Source organism: Amia ocellicauda, chromosome 5, assembly GCF_036373705.1.
Source record: "Amia ocellicauda isolate fAmiCal2 chromosome 5, fAmiCal2.hap1, whole genome shotgun sequence".
In the NCBI taxonomy this organism is placed as follows: Eukaryota; Metazoa; Chordata; class Actinopteri; order Amiiformes; family Amiidae; genus Amia; species Amia ocellicauda.
Window position 1 is genome coordinate 40,699,643 of NC_089854.1, and position 23,882 is coordinate 40,723,524.

The window sequence follows — 23,882 nt, forward strand, 5'->3', positions numbered from 1 at the left end:
CTGGGCTTTCCCAGTCTAAGTTTGGGAAATTGAAATCCCCCATTATAACAGCCACACCCTTGCTACACGCAGTCCTGATTACATTGTACGATGCAGCATCTATCTGAATATCTGAGTGGGTTGGTCTGTAACATACTCCTACCACTAATCCTCCAGATCTTTTATTCAAAATTTTAACCCACAAGGATTCTGTTCCGTTACTGGGATCTAATCTGAGTTCTTCTGCCTCAATGTCATTTCTGACATATAATGCTACCCCACCACCTCTTCGATTTTGCTTGTCCCTCCTAAACTGTGTATCCTTTCAACTTGTTTTCATCCACATCAGTCTGTAAGCCATGTTTCTGTCACTCCTACAACATCATAGTCACACGCCAGCACTGGTCTAACATCTTGTTCGTTATACTCCTGATATTGAGGTACAAACATTTCAGGACTTTCCTACTAGTAGTTTCCCTTGGTTTTCTTTCCTTAGTTGAACATCTCCCATTGTCAGAACTCCCTGCTCCCTGAAACACAACAGTCTAGGTAGCTTTTGCTTCTTGCGTATTCGCCAGACTCTTACAGTTAGACTTTAATGGATTCTGAAGTTGTGTTGTCTTGGCTTATACAAAAAAAAAGTTAAACGAAAGTCTAGAGCAAATCAAAACTTTGACCTAGCTGTAATTTGCAAACTTGTATTTTGATTCAAAAGTAGTAGAAAGTGGCTTCTGACAATATTATATAAAGCTGCGATAGGGAACAGCCTTGCATGTGGCAATTGATGGGGAGCTCAATTGTGGGATTTATTCTAGTCCTAAGAGTTGAAATGCCATGGTTGTGGGAGGAGAGCACAACAAGAATGTCTAGGAATAGGCTTACCATTTTCTGCAGATGTTTTTCTTTCCGCACATCCACCATGACCATGCCCTCTTTGACGAGCCCGAGACCAACGTCATCTTTGGAGTCGGAGAATTGCAATGTGACACTGGGGCAGCTGCCCAAAGTGTACTCCACGTTCAGCAGACACTGGGTGTTCTGGATGTCCCGCACGACACTGTCCACCACATCGGCACGGGAGTCCTCCTAAATAACAAGATGGGAAGTACAACATTTACTCAGAAAGCACGCAAGTCTCTCATACAGTCGTCAATATTCTCCACTCCCTTCTGGGGAACACAACATGGTGGACAAATCTGTGTGAAGCACATTCAGGCAGTGCTATGTGAATGAAACACCTCTGTGCTGATCATCCGCAGTGAATCTTAGACTAGCATTCTTTTGTGCATAAGGTATATGGACCAGTCTCCATGGCTACCAAACAAAAGTGTTGTCCTCTTGGGAGATTTGGAAAACTAAAGCATGCTGAAGTGCCCCTTGCAAAGCTTCTTTCTGGTCATCATGAAAAACTGACGGCAAGGGAGCATATGGAATAAAAAATCAAGCGTCTCTAATTAGTAGCGAAGAAATAGTCTAATAGTTACTGTTATTTTGTTTCACAAGAAAGTGATATGGGTTTGGTGACTTATCAGCATAGGGCAGGACACATTCAGTCTCTAGATTTTAAGTAGAAAGAATGTGAATCTTTAGAAGAAAATACAAAGGTGTGGTAGAAAAACTAAAGAATAAACATTTTGGGAACTCAGATGTTATTCAGTAACTATTTAAGAAGGCACCTTATGTAATAGGTCTACCTAGTGGGGTTCTGCAATTCCCAATAGATTGTTCATCCTACATTGTGCTTTGGGACACGGATAATTTCAGGATGAAGTGCTCCGGTACTCTCACCCTGGGGCATGCTTCTATAACCGTAAGGCAAACACACTCAAGCACACTCACGTGTGTGCGCACGTACACAGCAACACACCGGATTCTGTCGGTGAGCAATTGCTCATCCCCCAACTTTGATCTGAAATTGAAATGTTCTCTTAATTTCCTGCAATTGACAGATATGTTGAAATACTGCCAGAGGGAAACTTCACAGCTCTGTGTTGATGTTTTTTGGTTTAGTTTAATGCTACAGTGGTTTTCTGTGGAGAATTTGACCTATTAATGCAATACAACAACAGTTATTTAATCTAGTAATCATAGAGGAAAGAGAAAATGTAAGCATATAAAATGTTATTAATTCAGAAATTAACTTTACTTTTTAATCATCAGCCTATTGGTTTAATATATTTTACATTTTTGTTTTAATGTTCGATCAATTAAATTACTGGAGAAGAAAAACAGTGTTATGATACTCCCAATTTGTACTTTTATTTTGTGTTGCATTGTCCTTCTCCAATTAGGACAAGAACTACAAAAGCTGTTCTTTTTAATATGATTAGCAAAGCATTTAAATCAAAACAGAAGCACTGCATTTCTACACTGCCTGCTAACAGTATGCTTTGAAATGAATCCCACCGTTTGGATATTTCTTCAGTTCTATTCATCTAGTGCTAGTAGAATTACTTTAACCTTAATTAAACAGTGTCAGGCCCTTTGCATTACTTTAGTGTTTGGTTATGGGATGTGCCACATTTTAACTATAAGGGATCAATAGACCTCCTTGGGTTAGCAAACACAGATGCACATACTCTAGGCATTCTGGGAGTATAGTAGTGTATTGCCATCTGTTCAGTCCTAATCATCTTCCAGAGAATATTTATGCTGACTGCTACCACCCCCCCCACCCCCCACTGATCTGATGCATGTCAATCTTTTATACTGTTGTTCTCCTGTTTGATTGAAGTCAATAGGTTTAGGCTGGTAGTGCATTACCTTTCAGTGTGTTAAGTGCCTGCAGTAGAATACAGAAGTGATAAAGAAACTATGTACTTATTTTTGTGATCTTATGAGCAGAATGAATAATCAAAGCACAGAGAGTAAATTTATAAGGACAACTAAACTGTTTAAATATGAAAAAAAATAAAAATAGCTACAAGCATAGATATTTTAGACTAAACTAACAAAACCAGCAACATTGTACTTCCTGATAAATAACTGTAGTTTTACAGTTATTACTACAATACCTTTGCTAATACTCATAATTAAGTTTAAGCTTAAATAAAAGACTTACATCTTGAGGGACCTGGATGTAGGCAAAAGCATACTCTGTGGCTTGTGCAGACAGGGTCCGTATGTTAAAAGCTGGGGGAAGAGCTGCAAGGCGGGTAGAAGGGACTGTCTCTCTCTGGAAATCAAATGCATAAGGGAAAATTAGTTCAACATTGTAACGCACTAATCAGGTTTTCTACAATGGCTACAACCCTTTCAAATATAGGATTTAAATTTCATTTGTGACAAACCTGACTGGAGCTCTGAGAATGTTAAATGTGCGCTGTGTAGTTTGTACCGGCTTCAGCAAGAGACTGCCAACAAATCCCAGAATGTCTCACTGGGGAACTCTGAAGTTGAGCCATATCTTGCACTACAAGACTTGCTTCCATTTTCACATTTTCAAGAAATGAGTGGGAGCAACTGCAAACTATCTGTGGATGCTAGCCTCTCTGGCAAAGCCATGCATCCCACAATTACTACACTGCTTTTCAGACTTTCGGATTCTGATGCTCAACTGAATTTCTCAAACAGTTACTCTATGTGGGCTTTATCTGCACAAAATAGATTTTAGTGCATAACCCACAAGAACCAAGATGTGCAATGAACAATGATTGACCCTGAACAGAGAATACATGTAGGCAATATAAAATAAGTTACGATACAGTATGGAAATTAGCAAGTTTGATGTCTACCTGCGTGGGCCACGCAATGAGACGGAAAATAAAACGCTTGTTTCTTGACACAAAATATGTACTGTCAGAAATGTAAAACAGTACGACATTATAGCTGTAAACAAAAAGGGGGAAAAAAAAGTACTTAAATTCAAGTGCTGTAAGAATTCACTACAGCACAAAGTGAAGATTTAAACATGAGTTAAAAACAAAACTAAACACAATAACTAATGTTTTAGCTATGTGACAGAAAAATGCTAATCTTTCTGGTTAAAACGCCAAGTTACAGAGAAAAGCCTGTACCCACCAACATCTATACATCCAGGACAATTGACTGTAATTATTGTAAATCTCCACTCCAAAGTAAACAGAATGAGTGGTGTTTGCCCATGTTTGTATGAATTTAAAGTTTTAGAAGGTGGATTAGATTTAAGTAGAGTGGATGCATTTTGCAGCAAAAGACAATTATGAACAACATTGTACTGGGCACATTTACTGCGAATTATCCACTTGGTACCGGCAGTGCTTGTGAAGTTGTAGTATTATATCTGCTGAAACTTGCATCAGATGAGTTATTATTTTGACCAAAACAATGGAAATATCAAATCGCCCCAATCTTTAAGTGAAAGTAGAGATTATCTGACATTTGTAAGATCTGAGAGTAATCTTAACCAAGTTGTAGCCCAGTAGTAGTTACACCCCTTACTCGAATCAGTTTGAATCTTACTCATCCAGAGTCCACGAATCCATGGATTATTATTATTTTTAATTATAAATCTGTGCATCCAGTTAGAAGACATTTGAATGTATTGTTTCGTTAGCTTAGCACAATTGCTGGAAGCAAATGGTCGCATAATGCCGACTCTCAAAAACCAGCTAGTAATACCTTTTAAATATTTGTATGACTCTGGGTGAGTAAGCAATCAGGCTAAAATGCAAAAATACCAAAGTATCCCTTTAATGCTAGATTGTTCTTAAAACAAATATAAAGCCTAACCCTTTTACATGAACTAATTTAATTCTACTACTTGGAAACAATGTTTATGGAGAGAAAAAACTTGAAATGTACCTGATGTACTATTTCTGTTTGCGTGGGCTCATTTGTCTGTCACTGTGAACGCCTTCTGAGTACAGTATTGTTTCTTGAATTAATTCCACAAACAAATGGGCCTTGTTAAGATGACTAAAGCACTGAATTGCATGTTTTGGTGTATGTGTGCACGCCTGTATATAAATACCAAGCCAGCTATTATGCCACTATTACCCCAGAGTATGACATCAGACCGTTTCTACAACAAGATGACAAACCACAAGTTACATTGCATGTGCAGTGAACCCTCTGGCAACAAACTGTGAGCTACGCAGCCTTGAAAACTATAATGCTGTATTATTTAGAAACCAAAATGTGTAAATTTTTCCGTGGCATACTTCAATCATGCCACGTCACACTAAAATCTACTTTTGGATCATGCCTACTAAATTGTAGTGTATACGGCAGCCTCGTTTTAAAAAACAAAGCATTCTGAACCGAATCCTCTTTGACGTGGAGCCGGTTTGCCCCACGTGTAAGAATCCCAGGCAGGGTAGATTGAGTAAGCCACTGTAAAAATGTGCTTTCAGCTGCCACTTTGGAGATGCAGGTTTTAACTAACTCAACATGCTATGTGCCTCAGGGAAAGCAGTTGGGCCACTTCTACTATGCTCTCTAAATATTACTGCTGTGCAGGCTGAATAGAGCGCACTGTGTTACATAAAAGTTTAACACTGTGGTCATAAAAGTGTGTGCAAGATATTTCAATCGTAAATATGGGACCTTCGTTGTGAAGTGGGTGAATGAGATCTTTACCCTCATCTTCAACCGGACACGAGATCTCAAGTAAACAAGATAATGCTCCAACAATTTCAATTTGTTTTCAAGAATATGAAGACAATTTCAGATCTGTTTAAATGTATACGAAAAATATCCCAGAGGAAGAAGAAGAAAATGATCACTTACGTTGCCGTAGTCGATATAAAACACATGGACTTTTGTGGGAGATTCCATTTTCTCCACTCGTGCTCTGTACCTTTAAGGCAAAGAAAGGGGACACACACACACACACAAAAATCATTACACTCTTATTTCCCAGGAGACTTTGTGGCTCAGTAGAACTGTCTGTTGTGATCAATTCCAGAAAAGGGTTATATATACAATGGGTTGCTAAAATGAGGGTCATAGTTCTAAAAATTTTGAACACGGTTATATTTCAAAAATCAAAAGCGACTGCTGCCTGGGCTCACATTTAGAGGCATTTAACCTTACCTTTGCACAATAATTAAGGACCCTGATTCTGTCAAATGAGTCTGATTAATTTTATTGCCTTCTATACCTAAGGCTGGAAAATGAGTCTGTGCAAGCAGGGTGTTTCAGAAATGTGTATATAGGCTTCATGTTCCTAACACATCAATGGGATATGAAGGAACTTCTTTATTGTGCATGTGAGAACAACTGATTCCTGTGCAAGCTTGTGCTCATTAAAGATTCATAAGTCAAAATCTGTTTTGCTTTTCTTTTCCTAAACACCAGTTCAGCTTCAAAGCAGTGTGAATGATACCTTTTTTTTTTTTTTTTTGCATCTATAAGCTGTCACACAAAATTCACAGCTTTTGCACTGCACCATGTAGCAATCTCTAAACAATGGAGATGTGTTATCAGGGTACACCCCAAAGAATACTTCTAGTTCAAAGTGTTCAATGTTTCCGTTAAATGGTTCAACAGTTCCCTATAATATTAATTGAGGTGTGATACTGAAGGGTCATACCAGTTTAACATGTTGCTACCTTGGCACGACCATTTTATTTGCTGATAAAAGGGTCACTCATCTTTTGCAATGCAGGTGACTGTATTTTTGACATGATTTTACTACATATAAAAATAAAATAGTCACAGTTAACAGAAACAGCCATTGTAAACTGTCTTTTAGCATGTGAAACAGAGCTCGGCTTCTCACTCATATTATGTAAAAGCATAATGAAATGAAAAATCAAGGCTGGCTTTTTTTGTTAAATGAAGGTCGTCAATTCATCGCCAGCCTTGACAGAAACAAAACCCTAATTAGTTTTGAGAAAATTAGCAGTACTCTAACAATGTAAAAAATAATAATAATAAAAAAAAGAAATGTAGACATGGCATTGACTTTATAGTAAGTGCTTGGGCTTTTGAAAGTCTTGGGAAAAAAAATAAAGGGAGTCATTTGCCAAGAGATGTGAAAAGGAGAGCGCAAGAGAATGGTTGACACCCTATAAACACAGAGTATAAATAACAGAACAACACAAAAGGCCTCATCGTAGTCATTTACGCAACACAAACCTAGGGCATATGAAAGAAAGATATAGCTTCAACGATATACATGAACAGCAATACAGAAAATGAACTACATAGATACATGCTTACATTCACATATATAATTACATTTATCAGAAAATGTATTTAGATCACCTATATACATAAAAAAAATAATAGCTTTGAATATTTAAATGTAGTCTCATGTAAACATTACAACAATTAACAACATTGTAAATGGAAATGTAATGGAATGTAAATTAAAATACAGAACAAAACTGACCAGGTGAGAAACTATTACCATTTCAAAATATATTTACCTACAATAAAGGGGAAAATGACACTTTTTACAGCCCGATTAATCATAAATTGCTGAATTGTCTGTTTACATTACTGCTTTCCATTGACATACTACTTCACTTCTCATTCCAAATCATATTCCCAGTGGATTGCCTTGTCAGTTTTTCTGCATATCCGGCGGCAAATAACAGACGTACAGCACATACTTCAACGCATTTAAACACCAGGATAACGACACAAACATCATTGGAGCTACACGCTGAATTTATGACTACTGAATTCCTCCATGCACAGGTAAACCTGCTAAAGAAACAAGGGAAAACAAAAAAAAAAGCCCACCAGAGAACTAGAGATCAAAGTGTTAAATCATATTGCAGATGCAATAAAGAAAATTAGGACATTGGACAAAAAAAAAAAAAGTATAGGGAATAAAGGAGACACTGAGATTAAGACACCTTTTATATTGTGCTATTACAGGATAATAAAATATTAGCTGAAAACTGGGAGAAATCATACTTTCATTAACTACTGCTGTGATAAAATGAAATAAATGTTTCAGGGAAATGTGTATTGGAAAGTGGAGTAGAAATAAAAAAAGTTATACAGACGATTATCATATTTGAACCCACAAATATCTGCAGGGAAATCTGGGAGTATAAGTGCTTTGTTTCTATTAATTCTGACTTCTTATATCATTCTTCCAAACCTAATTTCTTGAGTAAATAGTAAAATGTAAAAGTGCAGGACCAGTGCAAATTTTTAATCCTTAATTTCATAATAATCATTTCAAAATAATCATTTTCATTTAATGATTTTTGTATCAACAGCTCTAATTAGGTTATATTTACTTAATGTTTTTAAATTAAATCAATGTCAAATATACTCTCCACCTGACATAACTGCCATGTCAAACTTGTTCATTGTGTGCGCTACACATACAAACAAGTAAAATGTATATTATTAATATATATATATATATATATAAGCTACAGGGAGAGAAAAAAAAAAAACAGTGAATCACTCTGGCAGGTGAACAATGTTAAGGTTATAAATGTAGAAAATTATATATGCTACAAAACTTAATTCAGGTTAACTTAATAAGGTTAACTTGGTCCCTCAGCTTAATAAAGGAAACTGATTCTGTAAAATAGCATTAGTTTGCATGTACTTTGCAATATTAAAGTCGCATATATTGTACTTGTAGAATTAATTTGCTACGAAGATAAAATGTCCAAGTCTGAGTAAAAGGTGCTCCAGAAGCTTCTATACTTCACAGCACGTTGGTCTCCAACTTCAGAGCCTGTTTCAAGATTTTCCACATCATTTCTTGGAGAACATGTGAATCACAAGATTTGTTATACCCCTGATGTGATAGATGATCTCATATCACCTCCCTTGGCCTGATCCTTACCATTCCCCATCTGCAAACTTGGAGATGCAGTAGTCTCCCCTGCGCGGCGAGTAGGAACCCTCGACAGGCGGGTGAGACGCAATCTCACTCCTCATCGTTTCCATCAGCTTCTCCAACTGGGTGCCTACGAGAAACACAAGGCCGAAAGGATAATGAGGTCTGCATTGTCACACTGCTATCTTAATTAGTACCCTGTCAACACACATGGCAACAATACCACAGCGAGAAGAGGATATCTAACACAGATAACCTTCAAAAAGGACTTCACACCGTTTCACTCCTCTTCCCAGGTTTTTTTTTTCGCCCGCCGGTATTAATTATGATATGAAACGCGGACGGTAAGGTTGTATCTTAATATTTACCTGCAATTGTGAAGCTTGTTCCGAAACAGACACAATCAGATTGGGGAAATACTAGACAGGATTAACTATACTGCCTGTAATTGGTTTGTGGTACACAATGAATCTGCTGCTTTTCGATCAGAGAGCACCATACTTATTTTGAAAATGTATGGGAAGAAAAACCTAAACACTTTAGAAAGGTTAACTATTAGTTACAGGACTGAATTACAAGGTCTCTAGTAGCTCTTGGCCATAGTACTCACAATTTAAACCTCTTGCATACTATAATAAAGTGAGTCACCATGACTAGCAAGCCAGGCACTGTAACGATCCTGGTTAAACCATGTATCTCACTGGATTGGCTGCCAGTTCCTGGGAAGGTTGACTCTTGTAATCAAATTTTGAAGTGTTTAATATTGTAATTGGGAGGGCATCACAAAAGGTGCGCTACAGTTCTACTGCGTTATCAAAGTCAAGATGGTGAATGAAAGGACATTGTGTTTACAAATTTAGTAAAAGGATTTCAATCACCACAACAGGTACAGCTAAAGCCTGAAAATGATTTGGACTGAGACAGTGAAATTAGATGAAAGGCATCTTCTCACAATGCCTGGATGTGTGTGTGTATTAATCTAATGTTACACAATATAGAAAGAGATGAATGTTGCTGCCGCAAGCCTTCTTGATCCTCTTTTTATAATGAGACGCATAAATCGGTGGTTCCCTTAAAATACAACTCGTCTAGTTTTGAATTATCCACCCGCCACCCTTTAAAGACAAAACTGTCTTCTTATGAAGCACTGCTGTTTACAAGTTCAGTTTGTTGTCAGCTTTATTGAACATATTTTCAAAATGCCATGGAAATAATATATAGTGACATCAAAATAGTCTTATTTTGGGAGGAAAAAAAAATCAATTTAATATATTCTACATTCACAAAAAACAAACAACCCTCAGGCAATGCAGTTTGAATGAGTTACACAGTGGATGCACCGAGTTTAGAGCTCAGAAATACTGTGTAGCCTATATCTTTCCGCTCCCCCCACCTGCCCATATTTGAGGAAAAAAATACTGCTGTTTTAGCAAGTTATCGTCTGTGAATAAAGTAAGCCAATGGCATGCATTTTTAAAACTTGCTACCTTAATTAGCATCATGTCAACACTAAGTAAAATGCAGTGTGGAGGCGCCTGCTGGGAAGTCAAAACTGGAACACTTACTGAGACAACTGCAGGATACAGAATAGGAAAGATGAAATGTATTAGGAAGCAAGTACCCATAGGACTGTTGAGAGATTTAAGGGCAATGCCTGGTGTCCTTAGTTTTCAAAGGCCACCCGCTAAGATCCTGAATGCTGATGAAGTTATTAGCACACTTGGGACTTAATGGTCGCATTTAATAAAAGCATAAAAACTTCTAGAGTACCAAGTGCAATCAGATCATTCTGCTCATAATGTGTATTAGGAGAAAGACATTTGACCATCAGTGTTCACTGTTGCTAATTTATTAATCTAATTAAGAAAGTTTGAATCTCTGCTTGAATGCAAAGTACTTTCTACTCATCTACTTTTAGTCCACAGAGATCTTATTAAATAATGAAACTGGTAAATGAGTCTTTTGAATGCTGTAATTGTACGAGCTGAATGGAAACACTTCATTTAACCCAATTAATATGAGACCTTCTCATTATACATTAGGAAAGAAAGAATAAACAGAGACGTACTATTAACTGCAACTTTCAGCATGGAAACCCAACAAGTTCCTATTGTAAAATACCCTAGACTACGGATAGCAGACACTGACATTTAAAAAACCTGATGGGGATTTAATGGGGTGTTTCTCCACTAAAGGGCACAGAACAAAACCATTTCTACCCTCCAGACAAGAAAAGAGGGGAGAAAAGAAAAAAAAAAAAAAAAAGGTTTATTTTTATGATCTGAGGGAAGTAGCACATGGAATGTGTGGTTGTGCCTACTGATACAATACACAACTGTGTATTGCTAAGGGCAAAGTCTTGATTTTCCTAACTGTTGCGCTATTTGCGCTCTTTTACTATATTTCATTTTTCAGCCCAGGACTCAAATTACAAAGCACAACCCTTGGATACAGATTTTAATTACAACAGGCCAGCTGTATTATAATAAGCTATACATTCACTGGATTGGGGATGACTTTTTCCCTGTAAATGTGGAAGCACATGTAACTATGCAGTGTTGGGGAGCAGTTATGCTACTTGTATTGTAGCGTAGCGAAAAAATAGCTGAAGCGGTTTCTAACACTTTTTCTTTTCACAAAAGCTCAGAGAAAGCTTTTTCGGAGGGAGGGGTTTGAAATAACTGAGTTGAGTGCATTGCGGGGCTGTCGCTGAGCAGCTCAGATGCTAAACACTGTTGGCTGTTATTTTGATAAGCACACAATTGTTTATTTTAGCTATAAATGTGAACATTGCTGAGAAAAGTCTTGAGAGGACAGGGATGCCGGCCCATGTCGACTGCATTGCATAATCTGAACACATGATCCTGTCACTGACTCAGCAGAGTATTTCATGGCAAAAGGAGGTAAACCTACTAAAAAGTGGCAACTCAGTGTATGTTTACAAACACACATTAAATATAAATACATACACAAATTATTTTTTTAAGGAGGGTGGAGGGGCTTACATAAAGCAAGTATAGTTCCTTCAATTCTACACATTTTATTTTTTTTGCCTTCCAGATAAAGGTGGGTGGAATGCGTGTGTACTACAGACTGAACAGACAGAAGATGAGGTTAATTGGGGTTTACTTCAGACACAGAAGGACATCAAAAATAGTTTTATTTGGATCACAATAAAAATGGCCGTCAGATGAGATCTGTGAGAATTTCAGGAGACTACTGTGGGACCTATTTTCTTCTTTTTAAACTATATTATAATATTCCAATACATCTCTCTAAATATGCAGAAGTATCAAATACATATATATATATAAATATAAATATAAATATAAACAACGATCAGCCATAACATTATGACCACCTGCCTAATATTGTGTAGGTCCCCCTTTTGCCAAAACAGCCCTGACCCGTCGAGGCATGGACTCTTTAAGTCCTGTAAGTTGCGAGGTGGGGCCTCCATGGATCGGACTTGTTTGTCCAGCACATCCCACAGATGCTCGACTGAATTGAGATGTTTTCCTTCCTTGGACCACTTTTGATAGGTCCTGACCACTGCAGACCGGGAACACCCCACAAGAGCTGCAGTTTTGGAGATGCTGTGACCCAGTCGTCTAGCCATCACAATCTGGCCCTTGTCAAAGACGCTCAGATCCTTACGCTTGCCCATTTTTCCTGCTTCTAACACATCAACTTTGAGGACAAAATGTTCACTTGCTGCCTAATATATCCCACCCACTGACAGGTGCCATGATAACGAGATTATCAGTGTTATTCACTTCACCTGCCAGTGGTCATAATGTTAAGGTTGATTGGTGTGTGTATATATATATATCTATATACACTCACCTAAAGGATTATTAGGAACACCATACTAATACTGTGTTTGACCCCCTTTCGCCTTCAGAACTGCCTTAATTCTACGTGGCATTGATTCAACAAGGTGCTGAAAGCATTCATTAGAAATGTTGGCCCATATTGATAGGATAGCATCTTGCAGTTGATGGAGATTTGTGGGATGCACATCCAGGGCATGAAGCTCCCGTTCCACCACATCCCAAAGATGCTCTATTGGGTTGAGATCTGGTGACTGTGGGGGCCAGTTTAGTACAGTGAACTCATTGTCATGTTCAAGAAACCAATTTGAAATGATTCGACCTTTGTGACATGGTGCATTATCCTGCTGGAAGTAGCCATCAGAGGATGGGTACATGGTGGTCATAAAGGGATGGACATGGTCAGAAACAATGCTCAGGTAGGCTGTGGCATTTAAACGATGCCCAATTGGCACTAAGGGGCCTAAAGTGTGCCAAGAAAACATCCCCCACACCATTACACCACCACCACCAGCCTGCACAGTGGTAACAAGGCATGATGGATCCATGTTCTCATTCTGTTTACGCCAAATTCTGACTCTACCATCTGAATGTCTCAACAGAAATCGAGACTCATCAGACCAGGCAACATTTTTCCAGTCTTCAACTGTCCAATTTTGGTGAGCTTGTGCAAATTGTAGCCTCTTTTTCCTATTTGTAGTGGAGATGAGTGGTACCCGGTGGGGTCTTCTGCTGTTGTAGCCCATCCGCCTCAAGGTTGTACGTGTTGTGGCTTCACAAATGCTTTGCTGCATACCTCGGTTGTAACGAGTGGCTATTTCAGTCAAAGTTGCTCTTCTATCAGCTTGAATCAGTCGGCCCATTCTCCTCTGACCTCTAGCATCAACAAGGCATTTTCGCCCACAGGACTGCCGCATACTGGATGTTTTTCCCTTTTCACACCATTCTTTGTAAACCCTAGAAATGGTTGTGTGTGAAAATCCCAGTAACTGAGCCGATTGTGAAATACTCAGACCGGCCCGTCTGGCACCAACAACCATGCCACGCTCAAAATTGCTTAAATCACCTTTCTTTCCCATTCAGACATTCAGTTTGGAGTTCAGGAGATTGTCTTGACCAGGACCACACCCCTAAATGCATTGAAGCAACTGCCATGTGATTGGTTGGATAGATAATTGCATTAATGAGAAATTGAACAGGTGTTCCTAATAATCCTTTAGGTGAGTGTATATATATATATATATATATAATTAAGACTCATGAAAAACTTTGATTTAGCCTTGCATATTAGATTTGTGGCTCAAGACTAAATTGACTATAAAAAACAGGCTGTGGTAATTCTGTCAGGCTATGTAATTGCTTTGATTACGGATAAATCAAATGTAATCTCTTTTGAACTTCAACAAGCAATAAAAGATTATTAGTACGGATTTGATATAGAATTTTTCACGGACCGAAGCGACACATGCGACACAGGCTCCGCTCGCGGAAATCCTGAGCAGAATATGTAATACGATTTTTTTTTTTTTTTTTTTTTTTTTTAAGAGAACTGAAGCCTGTTTGACACCTAACCCAATGCACAGGCAATTATTGCCTGCTTGAATCTGAAAAACCTGTGATCCCTATGAGCCATCGACTAGTCATTAATGGTTTTGCCCAATCACTTAATCAACAACACATTTTGTTTAGCTCTGTACCCAAAACAAATCAATTCTCAATTTTCAGGTGAGGGTTAATTATGTTTCAAAAATATTGCATCTATCGCTCTATATTTTTTATTTGAATCCAAACAGCGGTAATATTACTTCACCTTTTAACTGACACTAGAATTTGTATAAATTCACTTTTAATCCACTTTTTTTTTTTTTTTTTTTTTTTTTTTTTTAAGATTTCCTTGCCATAATCTCAACCACTAATTCGTATGCCATCTAAAAAATTCACTGCTTCAGTTCTCTTTGTCTATTTATTTTGTCTTTGTATGTACACATATAAAACATGAACACAGGGTCAGCATACATTATAAAACAAATTCCCCTAATGTTTAAGGTCATTACATATTTATGGGCATCATGGCTAGTTGAGTCTCCTGGGAGTAAAAGCTGCATAATATATTTTTTGCATCACAATCAGTTTCAGGTGAGACTCTGATTATATTGTCAAATGAACACATTCCCAAAATGCAGATCAGAAAGGCCTTTCTGCAAGCTTCAAATCACTGGGCCTTATGATTAAACGAGCTGCAAATTTGTGTGAGAAATCATTTATGTTTGAAAGAAGATTAAAGGCCTCTTTGGGAACAAGTGAGTTGCTTTATTGAGATCTAGGAGCAAAACGTCTGCAGATATGAGGCTTAGTGAGAAGTTCCTACAAACAAATTATCTAAACAACTGACAAATGCTGCTTTCTTGCAGGAAAATGCGGGTGAATGTTATAGCTATATCAGGGTGCTTAACGTCTAACCCTCCCCCTTAGTCATAAACAGCCACCAAATGCTTAACAAAGCATTGCATTTTATGTCATATGAATGTGATTGTGTTACATAGGTAAATACATTTCTCATATCAAACCTGTTGATTAACGGGACATTGTTAGCTTTTCACCAATTAAGATTTCACCTGCTGTCATTAACAGCAGTTTTTCTAAATATTTGTTATTTTACTATTTGTATATTCTAACATTCACAAAATCAAGTGCTTATACTTCTGAGGAACAGCTGTTATGAAATGATCCTTCAATGCACAATATACTCTCCTTTCATATTATACATTTGCTTTGGGCAGTTATTTACGCTATATACTCCAATACGGAGTGTGTGATCCACAGCACTTGCTCAACGCACTCCAAGAAAGAGTATTAATCCATTCCTAGGTATTTCATCCATGATTTATTCAACAAACAATTTGGTTTAAATTATCCACTTCTCTGAACAGGACATTCTTCTACACTGACTACTGTATACAGGTCGAAAAAAGTAATCCACTACAGCTGTGTAATTAAGTCTTGGTATCTGGCGTTTCCAAATGTAGTGCATTCATATCAACCTCGCAGCATTCTCTCTGCATATTAATCCTCCAGCACCAAGAAGTGTGAAGACTTCATAACTGTCCAGTAACTGAAAAGAGCAAAGTGGGAAATTGAGAAAAAGCCATTGCAACAAAAAAAGAAAAGGAGGGAAAAAAGCACAACCTGTATTCTCTGTTATGACTGACGAGACTATTCTTCCAGTGATGTCACTGTTCCAGGCTAATGCACACAATAAGAAATGTTGCAATTACAGATATGGTCATTATTTGTATATTTCTTAGCAGACACCCTTGTACAGGGCGACAATTGTTACAATATATCACAGGATTTTGAAATACAATTACCCGTTTATACAGCTGGGTTTTTACTGGCTCTAGATACAGTACCTTGCTCTACGGTACAACAGCAGGGTCCCCCACCTGGGATTGAACTATTTTGAAAGTTCTTTACTGGTGTTCAATCCTTTCAAAAACCAGGGCTTGTGTTTAATCAGTGCCTTTTCCCCTAATTAAAAATACCATACTCCATACATCTGCTTAACAGTGGCTTGGTAGCTAACCTATATATTTTCAAAGGGATAGATTATCTATGCACTGTGAGTAATTTAAGTGAGTTAAATGAGTCTGTTACCAGAGATCTAAGGACTCTATAATTCGATTACCTTTACCCTGATCTGCATACCAATAAATAAGGTACCAACCTATGCAATTGCCCCTCCCTCCTTTTTCATCTAAAAGACAAACAGCAGGGTCAATGTTGATTGTGGCAATTCTTCAAGGCATGGATTTATTTGCTAGCTGCTTTCTCTAGGCAGGAACCATCAGTAGCGGTATCTCTAATGGAGCCAGTAATGGGCCGCCCATTACACAAAACACGGCCTTATCGTTTCAGTCACATCATGGTCAATATAACATAACTGAATATGCTGAAGTGTTGAAAAAGGCACTAACATAAATGAACACACCACCCTTCTGCCTCTCACCCCACCCCTGAAAAACAAAAACAGACAAAAGATCATGACACTTTGGAGAAGTATGCAATTTTGTATCTCCTTTCCTTAGGGATGGTACATGCATTAGCTTGACTGTGACTGTGAGCTTTATACTACCCTGAGCAAACAATTTAGGAGTCAGTGACTTCAACTGTAGAACAAGGTTTGTTCACGGACATAGATGCACTGTGAGCAACTATTCAGTCTTTTCAATTACACAGAGAATTTCCACAATACATTGCAGGCAAAATATTTCTGTTCACGGCGGTATTTTAATAGTTATAGCCCAGGACTAAATGGATCCGGCTTTTGAAATTGTAGCTCAGCTCCTGAGTCATCACATAACCTTGGGCAATTCGCTGAAGCTCTCTAGGCTACATTCTCAGCTGTAAAATTAGAAGCGGGTAAAAGCAAGACCACAATAGAAATCAGATGATGTTTTTAATTAGACTGGCCAGGGCAAATTGATTCAAAATTGAAAATAAGAGAGCTATCACAATGCACTATGTGCTACCACTCCCTCCTGCCTCTTGCATCCTATCTTCAAAGTAATGCTATACTTCAAAAGCTTTCAGTTGCTGGTCTGAAGAGGTTTTTCTGGTGTGTCGTGTGGTACACAAGGGACTGCCTAAACTTGTTTCAAACCAACTCATATATTGATGCTCACTCTGCCGGAGCTGCGAAAGAGGAATGATGCGGCTGCCATGATCGTGGTCGAACGCTGGAGCATGAAGCAGCACCCAGGCCCTCTTATGTGACAGCCTCCTCCTGTGGTTTAACTAATGATCATTATGGCTGAAGCTATCGGACCTCATTTCTTTAATGGAGCCAGACAGTCCTAGAGCAAAGGCGAAAAAAGGATATTGAATAACACCTTTTTATTTTTATTTTTGGCCAGATGGATTAGTAATCTCTCTGGGTTTGATATCAAGGTCTACTTTGTTTATCAAGCACACAAATGATCTACCATCTGCACACACACGTCGACATCCCTCCAGATGTATATGGTTGACACCGTCATTTATTGTTCTCGCAAAGCCCCCCGCTTTAGTGACATGTTCCTTGACCTTGAATGTCAGGAGATTCATAAATTGGCAAGGGGAGAGAAATGTGAACGGCACAGTACAATCCACACACAGTGCTTTTAACGGGGACCTAAAAATCACATTCCACCATCATCTCCCAATTTAGAAAACCCACACATGAATAAAAAGGCATCTATTAAAACTGACCGTGAAAACACTGAACGTACGACATGTGTTAATGCACCCTGTGTGTACTCTGAACTGCAACAATAGAGGAAAACGAAAATAAAAACCTCAAACGTTTCGTTGTTGAAGAACATTGCCCCCTTGCCACCGAATGCCCCACTGTTAACTGCCCTACTTCTTGTTCAAGTGCTGAGCATAAAAGCATGGATTAAGTACTCTGTGTTCGTTTTTGTTGGAGGCTTTCACAGTTGTCACTTTTGCAAAGATCATACACGATTACCAGTTCTCAATGACTTCATTTGGATGCTTGAACAGAATTACATTTGTATTCAAAGTGGGTTACTTAGAAAAGCTATGGACAAACGCCCCTTGACCTGTATCAGCTACTTTAAAAAACAGACAGAACCATTCATACCTTGATATTTAAATAATAATGCACATTTTAAGATGCATTTACTTGTAAACTTTTTTTTAATCACTTCATAAACTTACAGCAGACATCTTTCAGAAGAAATATTTAATGTCACTACAGAGCTCTGTAAAATCACTGGGCCTCAGTATTTATGAGTTAGATGTTTGACAACACCTAGTCTTAATGTTACAGTTTGGGTCTATTGTGCCAACAAATAACCTGAAGCACTTGGCTACACATGACTTGTTGGAATGCCATATTGCCAAAAATGTTTTCATACTTCTACAGAAAAGCGTTCATAGAGTAGGAGTACAATGATAACACGACACTGAAACTAACCAGATCCCATGGTAGTGTGCTCCCATTAAGAAATGCTTGATATGTACACAGTTTTTAAGCTGTAAATATAACACTTACTTAGGCATTTCAAATGTATATGGCTTCATTTAATTGTCTTCAAGGTCAGAAATATTTTATTATAATTTCAATGTTACACTTTTCAAATTAGCCGCTTCTGAATTAGCAGGATGGAAATGTCTGAGAAGACCACCTGCACTGAACTAATTAGTTAATCGAGACTGGCGTACATTTTCTTTTCACAATTAGGAAGGAATATACATGTTATGTTTGCCAGCAGAACAGTATGGCTTGCGAAACTCACTGATATTTAGTTAACATTTAAAATACTTGGTGTAATGAAAAATACTTTTGTTAAACTACTTCATTTTCTACAGTGTTTTGGGCATGGATTACACATTTATAAAGTATATGCTTATATATATATTCTTAGGGAGAATATTAAATGTAATTTCCAAACCTGATACCTAAGTTTTAAACTAGATCAGCCACAGAGAGATTTGGCTTTATTCAACAAAGCAATAACAATTTTAGTAATTAAATCCAACTATATTAAAAAGTAACTATCCTATTGAGATTCCAGAAAACAGAATAAGCTGCACCATGTGAACGTTTATAGTGTTGGCTGGTATTACACATAAAAGGTGATACCTCAGTGTAGTAAGTGACACAATTGGGGAGATTTTTAAACTTAATCATAATCTTTCACATTTGAAATAAGTGGAAATATATGTATATATGCATATTAAAGAAAACAATCTGGTTATTTTACAGTTATGCCAGTATAGAATAAAATAAAGTAACCAATTGATTGATACAAGCATATAATATGATTTGAAATACCCATATTCATTAGGTTATAATTGCTTACTTTGAAAAGGGAGGCAGATCTAGATATTGTGGTGAATCACTGTTGTTTCTGTCAGTTCGTTTCTTAAAAAAATGTTTTTTAGCTTCAAACTGAAGCCGTTTTGAAATAAAATCCCTATCTATTAAAACAAAGTTTATATTGCAAATGTCTGCTTGTATATTCCTGTCATTGCTCTGTGTTAAGCACTTTTACTAGTCAAATCGGGCCCTCATCTAGCCACTCACTCAACCACCTAATGCTTTTTCTTGGATACCCCCCCCTTTTTTTTTTTTAACATTGCATTTAATGAGATGGGTTATTGTAAAGGTCCTACACCTACAACCATAACTACCCTTTTAATATTTTTTTTAAACCCATGTCTCAATTATCTCAGTGAAAAACAAAGGTTTTTTATTACTGGCTGCAAATAACTGATTAGTTTGATATTGAAATAGGAAACTACAGTGTAGAAACTGTGGGCGTACTTTCAGAGCTCTTCCATAGTCTTATTCAGGTATAGCTCCAAACATACTGCATTATGGTTTATAATTTAGAGCAGGTCATATAATTTTCTCCTGGCATCTATTCAGTACTGAAGTTACTATACAATAATAAACAGTAACTGTCATTCACCAGTTTACACTGATCTGGATCAAATGCATCAGAACATTTGAACAATATCATATGTATAATGGGAAGCAGGGAAGTGCTGCACTGATGTGAAGGGTGTTTGTCTGTCACCAGCCTTTAAAACAAATGCTGCCACAGTGCCTAATGGAACTTGAGTTGTTAGAGCGTCCACACTGCCAGGATCAAATGGTACAGATCTGGATCAAATGCATCTGTACGATCTCCCCGAGAGGTACATTTGATCCAACTGCTGAGTGTTTACACAGATTTCTGAGCAGGATCAAGTGCTACCATTTCATTTGATCCAGATCAGAAATGGCAGTGTAAACGTGCCTAAACTAGGTAGATCCCCTTGTGCAAACAAACTAAAGGAAACTAGTTGCTCCTGCTCCTATTTTTTCTGTAGGTTTTACAGAGAAAGTGACTGGGGAAATAAAGCACACTGAAATGATAACCCAAAGCAGTTGGACAGAAGGAACGAATATAACAAAGAAAGGAAAAAAAATCACCTGGAATTTTAATACAGATTTAAATGTCTAAAACCAATCAATGACAGTCTCTGCCTATTAAGTGTTCATATGATTCAGCTTTATATTTTGCTTATTAACATGCTTTTAAAAGCTATTGTACAACAGTTTTCAGAATCAATATGTTGGGAACCTCTCAATGCTACAGATCAAGGACACTTCTGCACAAAAATAAATGTAAAAAAATTCAGTTTGCTAGGACTTTATATAATCTTTTCTACATAATAAGATAAAAAGATGAGTTGTACATAACCTCTGAAAGATAGAGTTTATCTATCTATTTATGAAAAGAAACCACTTTCGAACAAAAGAACGCACAATAAAAGATTGGAAAGAATGAAAGACCCCAGCGATCATTTTTCACGGGCAGTAAATGCAATTAAAAACAAATTCAAAATCATAATACCTGGATCTAAACTGTGCACTAGTCTTGACAGCAACTTCATTTGTTTAATTATTTTCAGTATGCTTTCAATATCGCAATTACTTGAAGGCCACAATAAGATGTCAGGTATAAAAAAAACTCAAGAAAATAAGATTGTGCAATGTATTTACAAGAATAATATTCACTTTTTACAAAAAACAAAAAAGGTTTTTGTGGTGCTGTGCTCTGTCTGGACAAATGTAATCTTCACCTTCATTATTTTAATTGTTCTTATTACGGTTAGCAGTAGTTGTAGTCATAGTGGTCTTTTCTTTGGCAAGCCCTTGTCTATTCCTCCATTGACATTATATTGTGAGGACAAACAGGCATTTCTGTTCCGTCTTCAGTTTAAATGGAGTAACGCACTGGATGAAACGTTTCGTTTACATGACTAAATGATCCAAGGGAAAAACCAGTACTGTACTACATGCTGAATTAAGAAGCCATCATATGCCCAAAGGAAAAGTACACCAAGGGATTAATATGCAATAAAAAAAGCAGCATTTATATCTATTGTTCTTTAGACTGCGGTGTACAGCCTAAATGCAAACAATGAGGCTCCAGGGGGCTATGCAATTACATATTGATTTAGACCGTCGATGGGGGAGGCTATGGGAGGCCGATTCTCAAAAGGTAGGGGTGTAACATCCAACACCTCTCAGACCAAACCAACTCAAACGTGAAACTGCTCCTAGTCACAACAGCGGGGGAAAAAATTAAAAAAATTAAAAAATAAGGAAAGTCCAGCACCACCTCAAAAACTTAAAAAATCCATAACAATTCCGTTTTATGCAACATTAAGAATTTAATTTCTAAAGAAGTGCATTATTTTTGCTATATCTTGCTTGATTAAATACTTGCTCGAGTAAATGTGTAAGTTCAGAATCCTTATTCTAGGAAACTGGGGGTTTAATGGCTTACAATAACTGCTTAATTTTTTTTTTTTTTTATGGTGCTGCTCGATGGAACAAAAAGTGTGGCAATGCCATGACAGGCTTAAGAAGACTGAGAAGCTTGAGGGACAGAGATATTTTATTAAGAACCCCATATTATACATTACCCATATATATATATATATATATATATATATATTTTTTTTTTTAAATAATTGTTTATTTAAGCTTTAATGCATAGCTTGACCATAGTCAATTTTGAAATTTAGGAAGACAACACTACGACATCATTGCCAAAACACCCACATTTTCAGTTAAGGTAATCATTTAAAATATCTAACTATATATAACCATTTAAATTAAACTTAAGATACTAATCTAATGTTAAGAATACATATTTACACATGCTGTACCTCAACCAGCACACTCTGCCAGAATGTATGTATTTTACATGTTATAAATCTTGAGATCAGCATTCTTAACAATTTAAAGAAAGTATTTTGTGATATTCATGCTGTTAAGAGCAGTTCACGGCTCACATGCTGGGTCATTAATTTGGGTAAAGGACCTCATTACACGGGTGGCCAGGTTATTGAACTTCATCGACCTAAGGAAATAAAAAATGCAGGAAACTTGCCTTTTCTCTTTCTTCTCACTCATGCAGTCTGACAATGTGTGTGTTAAGTTATGTATTGAATCATTAAACAAATAAAAATGAAAATCTAAAGCTACATCATGTTAATCAGATTATTTTCAAGGTATCCTTTTATCTGGAAACTAGTATTTCAATATTAGAACAGACAAATCAGACCAGCCCGCATGAATCATTAGAATTTTAAGTCATTGGTTCAAATGACAGTTTAATTTTATTTATTTTTAACACACATAATATGGGATACTTTAATTTTATTGAGTATAATTTAGTTAAAATGTTGCAGCCCAAGGGATCTGGTTTCAGGAGTGAGAGAATAAAAAATAAATCACTTAGGATTTTTGAACAATACTTGTGAATTAAGCATGACAAAATACAAACAAGAAAAGCCTAATGCGTCATAAGGTTAAGCCTTTATAGAATGCCATCATTCATGGACCAGAACGTGCAATGTCTAATGAAAGTCCAGACGAGGATTTAGACATCTTGTAAATCTCATGTCATACAGGATGACTAAAAAAGAACAAAACACAGATGGACAATAAATCAACAGCATGCAATATTGAGTCATTTCAGATTTATTTTCTTCCCCCTCAGGGGGTTCAAATATCCATAAAACCCACTGTTCATATTCAATAGCAGGAATGATCAATAAACAAAAGAGGGATCTAAACAGTCTAAGCCTTTTGCAGGCAGGTATATTTATTTACAAAAGAAGCTGTGCCTACTTATCAAAGATAGGTGAAATAAGAAAATATATTTACCAATGAAATTAAATGGAATGAAATACACATATTTAAATAGTTTCCAGTGCCTTTTTGTTACTGACTCCAGGAAAATCTAATTCAAATGCTCAGAGCAAAGATCATGCATTTACTACTACATCTGTTCCACCTGGATTTTAATTTACATGCCAAACACACAGGAATGATGTAATTCTTCAATCCAGTCATGTATGTATTGAATCATGGCAATCGGGATTACAGTTGACAGGAAATAATCCCTCCCGCTCCCGAGTTGCAGTCATGCTAAAGGAATATATGAAGCACCGAAGCAGGGCTTTAGCACTACCCCTTTGCGTCTATAGAACAGGACACACACAAGAGAAGGAGTCACTGGAATCCCTCCTCATGAAGTGCCAATGTTTCAAAAGAGTGTTTCAGCAGAGCCAAGCGGCCCTCACTGTTTCTGTGTAGCAGGAGAGACGACACTATCAAATGGGGAGCTGTGCTGCACCACAGTGGCAGACTAATAGCACAGAGATTGCTTGTCTGGGGCAACCTCCAGCGGATGGCCGGGCAAGCGGCAGACTCTCAGCTGCGTCAGCGTGCGATTGCTCTGCAGCTCGTCCAGTCAGCC

At 37.3% G+C, this 23,882-nt stretch overlaps 1 protein-coding gene across 1 annotated transcript in view; it reads right to left on the reverse strand.

Annotated features, from left to right (window-relative positions):
- snd1 (staphylococcal nuclease and tudor domain containing 1) overlaps positions 1-23,882 on the reverse strand; it is a 260,370-nt gene that overhangs the window by 23,272 nt on the left and 213,216 nt on the right. Inside the window, exons 19-22 of the mRNA XM_066705214.1 lie at positions 8,726-8,849; positions 5,689-5,758; positions 3,041-3,154; positions 862-1,065 (exon numbers count right to left, since the gene is read on the reverse strand). Of these exons, the coding sequence (XP_066561311.1) occupies positions 862-1,065; positions 3,041-3,154; positions 5,689-5,758; positions 8,726-8,849 (512 nt within the window). The remainder of the gene's footprint in view (positions 1-861; positions 1,066-3,040; positions 3,155-5,688; positions 5,759-8,725; positions 8,850-23,882) is intronic.